The sequence below is a fragment of the Rhagoletis pomonella genome, unplaced genomic scaffold, assembly GCF_013731165.1.
Source record: "Rhagoletis pomonella isolate Grant_MI unplaced genomic scaffold, Rhpom_1.0 Rhpom_scaffold_09563, whole genome shotgun sequence".
Lineage (NCBI taxonomy): Eukaryota > Metazoa > Arthropoda > Insecta > Diptera > Tephritidae > Rhagoletis > Rhagoletis pomonella.
The window spans coordinates 1-6,150 of NW_023468092.1; the positions used below are offsets into that span (position 1 = coordinate 1).

At 45.3% G+C, this 6,150-nt stretch overlaps 2 protein-coding genes across 2 annotated transcripts; both read left to right on the forward strand.

Annotated features, from left to right (window-relative positions):
- The first annotated feature begins 684 nt into the window (after positions 1-684).
- Positions 685-3,804, forward strand: LOC118756274. Its single transcript, XM_036491041.1, has one exon. It carries the CDS (start codon positions 685-687, stop codon positions 3,802-3,804), a length of 3,120 nt encoding a protein of 1,039 aa, XP_036346934.1.
- Positions 3,805-3,822: 18 nt separating this feature from the next.
- On the forward strand, positions 3,823-4,966 carry LOC118756275. Its single transcript, XM_036491042.1, has 2 exons — positions 3,823-4,758; positions 4,802-4,966. The coding sequence occupies exons 1-2, from the start codon at positions 3,823-3,825 to the stop codon at positions 4,964-4,966; spliced, it is 1,101 nt and encodes a 366-aa protein (XP_036346935.1).
- Positions 4,967-6,150: the final 1,184 nt, after the last annotated feature.

Consider the following 6,150-nt stretch of genomic DNA (forward strand, 5'->3'; position numbering starts at 1 on the left):
CAAATGTAAGTATGCTCATACTGAAATATGTTCATATATGTATATTCGAGATGTAAAATAATTTAGATTTTCGCTTAAGTTCATCAATGTGCTGTAAAATTCTTGAATAAATAAACCGGATTAGTTCCGAGCATTGAAGCGTAAACTATTGCTCTAAAATTCTCAACATCCGAAAATATTTTGGTGCAGAGATTTGACACGTGTGAGGACTGGTGCGATATTATAACCTCTGCGACTATCGTGACGTAAAGATTCCTTTTAAAGAATTTAGTATATTCTTCTCTGGATATCGTCGATCTTCTAAAGATGTTTTCGCCGACACGCGCAAACAATACCGAAAGCAAATCGAATGAGCTAACCTTAACTGCGAGTGTTGGCGCGACAACGTGTACGCTACCCAGCTCAAATGTTCCAGACCTTTCGCCGCATGGTTTCTCGCAAAGTGCTACATCTATAGATGGGTACGCACAGGCAGGGGAACGTGCGCGTGTAAGTAACGTGACTGCAACAATAGATCTGGGTGCTAAAGGCTCGCAATGTGCTACATCTATAGATGGGAACGCACCGGCGAGCTGCGCTACTGAGGGTAGTTATGCGGCACCTACGACAATCAGGCAGAGCAATCCTTCATTCGATTCTGTACTAAATTAGCAAGCGCTAAGGCAAGTATTTACACCACCTAATATGGTAAGAGCAGATATTTTCTCGCCAGACAATCCATTTGATACCGAAGCTCCGCATGGAGCTGTTTCGAGTCCACCTGTTGCGTGGCCCGCAAACTCAACGGTTCCTATTAGTATGCCTCCGCGTTCAGGGTATATATCTACATCAACACAGCCATTTCATTTCTATATACCTAGTAGTCAGTTTGCTCCTCTAAGCACTATAACGCAACGAACGCACGTCTTAGGCACAAGTCACCCCTTCCATTCCACCACTCTTCATTATGACGACGGCTTAGCAGGTGCCGGGTTCAGCGCACCACAAACCACGCCATATCAAACCGTACAAACTACAAAACAAGCATCGCACTCAACCACAGTTCCCGCTAATCAACAATTTCGTTTTTATAATGCGAACTCAATTCCAATAACTGCGCCTGTTCCGACAGTTTCTTCGACGGGCATATTCACCGCTTCGATTCCATCGCATGTACCTGGTGGTTTCTACAGTAGGCAACAAGGCGCGAATGGGTATGCTTCGCTTTCTCAGGGCCCAATGGTCGATTGCACATTGTCCACAATGCAGATAGCATCCAGGCAGGTTGTAAATAAAGAGTTACCGGCATTTTCTGGCAAACCAGAAGAATGGCCTTTATTCATTGTTAATTATGAGCAATCGACTGAGCAGTGCGGATTTTCAGAAGCGGAGAATCTTATCCGCCTTCAACGCTGTCTGAAAGGTGCTGCTTTAGAAGCAGTTAAAGGCAAACTAATGACACCTTCAACCGTAACACAAGCCATCGAAACTCTTCGCATGTTATACGGCAGACCTGCCGTCATACACCAAGCATTACAACGAAAGTTAAGGAAAGAGCCGGCAGTTCGGCACGACAACTTAGAAACTCTTATACAGTTTGCTCTTGCGGTCCAGAACTACCGTTCGACTATGCATGTTATTGGACTTTCGGCGTACTTAAACGACCCAATGCTTCTGTCCGATTTATTAAGTAAGCTGCCAAGCGACTTAAAACTCGAATGGGGTAGGCAGGTAGTAAATATGACAGAAACTGATTTAGGTAAATTTGACGACTGGCTCTTTAAATTAGCGACGTGTGGTAGTCAGGTAGTCTCTGTGAGCGCAACAACAACTGTAAGCGAGATAAAAGGAAAACACTCGAAGTCCAGACTTCTAGTGCATGACGTAGTTGAAAATAATAGCAATAAAGTGAAGGGCCATCCACAACAACAATGCCTTTATTGTCAAGAAGATCATAATTTGCAAAAATGTAAGAAGTGTACTGTACTGTGTATTAGATGTTTTAAAAAGCACTTTTTGAAAAATTGTCGTTCTCAAAGCCGTTGTGATATCAATGGTTGTACAAAACCACATAACGCTTTGCTTCACGCAGATGATGTAAAGGCGCTTAATGATACTGCTGTTATGCTACATACTAAAAGAGAATCAAATAAAATAATGTTTCGTTATGTTCCGGTCACGTTATATGGAAAGACACATTCAATAGAAACGTATGCGCTAGTCGACGAAGGGTCAGCATGTACTTTACTGGAAAGTGACATCGCGTCGAGTTTAGGCCTGCAAGGACCGTCCCGAGAGCTCTGCTTAAGATGGACTGGAGATATCACACAATCCGATCCAACTTCAAAACTGGTAAGTGTTGACATCTCATCAAGCGACAATTCGTCGCGATACACCTTGCGTAATGTTCGCACAGTGGCAAACCGCGACCTTCCCATGCAAACACTATCTGAATCGGTATTGAATTCTCGTAAACAGTTAAACAAATTGCCGATAAAGCCTTATGAGTCTGTGCGTGCTACTATTCTGATCGGCATATATAACGCGAAACTGGGCGTACCTTTGGAAGTGAGAGAAACTAAAGGCGATCATCTCATTGCCGCTAAATGTAGATTAGGTTGGGCGGTGTATGGCCGCGTCAGCGCTGTTTGTGAGACTTCCAACAGAGTTTTACATATTTGTCCGTGCACTGCCACAGAACGCCTGGATGACATTATTAAAGCTAACTACGCTTTAGAAGCGGTAGGTGTATGTAAAACCGACGACCCCCTAAAATCCAAAGCAGATGAGCGCGCGTATGCTATTATGAGATCCACAACTAGATACCTGCCTCTTGAAAAGAGATACGAGACAGGACTGTTGTGGAAGTTTGACAAGATAGTCACGCCCAACTCTCTGCCTATGGCAATGCGGCGTTTGAATTGCCTTGAAGAAAAAATGATACGGGATCCTAAGCTGATGGATTTTTTAAGCAATAAAATTAGCAGCTACGAAGAAAAAGGTTATATCCGTAAGCTGAAGAAAGGCGAATCTATCGTATCAGAAAAGACCTGGTTCTTACCCATCTTCACAGGTGCGAACAAAAACAAGAACAAAACTCGGATCGTATGGGATGCCGCCGCTGCGGTTGAGAACGTTTCGTTAAATAGTTATTTGATGTCAGGCCCAGATCTTTTAACGTCCCTAATCGGCACACTGATGCGATTTCGCGAACGGCGCGTGGCTATCGCAGGGGACATCCGTGAAATGTTCCATCAAATTCGTATAAGAGATGAGGACCAAGCGTCTCAATTATTTTTATGGCGGAACGGAAATCGGTCGAGGCAACCTGATGTGTATGCAATGATGGTAATGACTTTCGGAGCCGCCTGCTCACCGTCTTTGGCAAACTATGTGAAAAACGAAAACGCATCGCGTTTCAGCAATATATACGCGCATGCAGTCAACACGATTCATAAAAATACCTATGTTGACGATTGGTTGCACAGTGCTGACGACGAAGAGGAGTTGATCGAATTGGCATCACAAGTTAAGTATATACATGGAGAGGGCGGCTTCGAAATGCACAATTGGCTCTCTAACTCAGAAAGAGTGCAGCAAGCGATTTCAGGTTCGAAAACACAAGCAGAGAAGTGCCTTGAGGAATCAGGTACCTTGGTTGAAAAGCTTTTGGGAATGTGGTGGCTTCCACAAACGGATGAACTGACTTTCGTGGAGAGGTTTGACAAGTCGGTCTTCGAGGAAAGTGCTGTCTACACAAAGCGTATTATTCTGCGCATCATCATGACGATTTATGATCCCCTGGGATTATTGGGGTTTTATTGAATCCGGGCAAAAATCATAATGCAAAACGTTTGGCGTAGCGGCGTGAATTGGGATGATGCGATTGGCGCTAAAGAACGGGAGGAGTGGCAATCATGGGTGCGATTACTGCCTGAAATAGGAAATATTCGTGTACCGCGATGCTACTTGAATGCCAGCACTAGTCACAATATTCAGCTGCACGTTTTCTGCGACGCAAGTGAAGCTGCTTACGCTGCGGTCGCCTATCTAAGAGCAGACCTTAAGGGCGAGGTCAGCTGTACGTTGGTAGCATCTAAAACTCGCGTGGCTCCACTCAAGCCGGTTTCCATACCTCGTCTGGAGCTAATGGGTGCTATAATTGGTCTTCACCTTTCAAAACTCATCAAGCAGGAAGTGACGTTGCCGGTGACCAAAACCATATTTTGGACGGATTCCAAAAATGTCCTCCATTGGATTCGGTCAGACGCTCGAAGATATAATCAATTTGTGGCTCTCCGGGTAGGTGAGATTTTGGAATCGTCGAACCCCTTTGACTGGCGTTGGGTGCCATCAGCTGAAAACGTAGCCGATGAAGGCACAAAGTGTAATCAATACGAACGGATGGATGGTGATTCGAGATGGTTTCGTGCCCCCGAATTTTTAGTTTTACCACCGAAAATGTGGCCTGAAACGCACTTACCCGGCAGCACAGCTCTTGAAGTACTACACCATATTCAAATCGAGCCGACGTCAAACTTACCATTATCGACGATTATGCCAAAAGCCGAGCGATTTAGTAAATGGGAAAAATTTCGCGCTGCTCAAAGAAATGTTCTGCATTTCCTCCAAAGATTGATGCGGAAGCCAGCACAATCGAAGCATCTACAGTTAGCCCTTTCGTGTCCCACAATCGAAGGCGCTGAGAACCTGATCATTCTAAACTGCCAACTCGAAGCCTTTGGCGAAGAAATCAACTGCTTACAACGAGGATTATGCGTGAGTCGAAAAAGTCTAATTTTTAAATGCTCTCCTTATCTAGATAATGCCGGAATCCTCCGGGTTAAAGGAAGAATCGACGCAGCAGAAGGCATTCAATTTGATGCGAAAAGGCCAATTATTCTGCCAAGCAAGAGTCCTGTTACTTCACTCATCGTTGATTTCTACCATCGTAAGTACCACCACTTACATAACGAAATCGTTGTGAACGAGATTCGCCAGAAATACTGGATAAACGCTTTAAGGGCGTTGGTATCGTCAACTGGCAGGCGCTGCTGCAAGTGCATTATACGCAAGGTACAACCGCAAGCACCGGAGATGGGGTCTTTACCGCCAGAACGTCTTGCGTTGAACACACGTCCCTTCACATATACGGGCGTAGATTATTTCGGCCCTATTGATGTGCTGGTAGGCAGACGAGGTGAAAAACGGTGGGGCGTGCTCTTCACGTGTCTCACCGTCAGAGCCGTGCATATTGAGATTAGCCATTCGCTCTCAACTGATGCCTTTCTTCTTGTTTTCAAACAATTCACAAGCCAACGTGGCGTGCCGCGGCGTGTGCTATCAGACAATACTACGAACTTTCGCGGAGCGAGCAGAATCCTTCTGATGGAGATGGAAAGGCTCTCTTCAGACGACATCGAGCAACGTTACCCGGAAATCGAATGGTGCTTTATACCCCCTAACGCACCGCATATGGGTGGAGCATGGGAGAGAATGATTCGTTCCGTAAAGTCTATCCTCTTCGAAATTCTACGCGAAGAGGCTGTTCAAGAATATGTTCTAAGGGCTGTACTAGCTGACGTGGAGTGTATACTAAATTCCAGGCCGCTCACTTATGTGCCTTTGGAGACGCCAAATGACTGGCAGTTCGAGCGGTCTGCGTGAACGTGGTACTGAAGATGATAGTGGCATAGCACTACGAAGGAATTTTAGAAATTCATCGCAAATAGCAGATCGATTTTGGAAGCGCTTTATACGAGAATATTTGCCCTGCCTGACACGGCGCAGTAAATGGTACGAGAATCCCCCAGATCCGATTGTTGTAGGCGACATTGTCATAGTCGTAGATGACAAAAGCAAACGCAATACCTGGCTAAAAGGCGTGGTTATGGAAGTGCACCGTGCGAACGACGGCCAATCTCGTAGTGCCGTTGTTAAAACCGCCTCGGCCTGTGGTCAAACTGGCGAAGCTGGATCTAGTTCAGTAAATTTTCAGACGGCGCTTCAAATTTACGAGAGGGGGAATGTTACGGGGACAGCCAATTAACTCGTCGCAGCTCGTTAAATTATTGAGCTTAAGTCCAACTACTAATAGCCGCAACCCTGCTGGTTAAATACCAACACATCCAATTCTCTACTGCGTAATAACTGCAACCCTGCTGGCTAAAC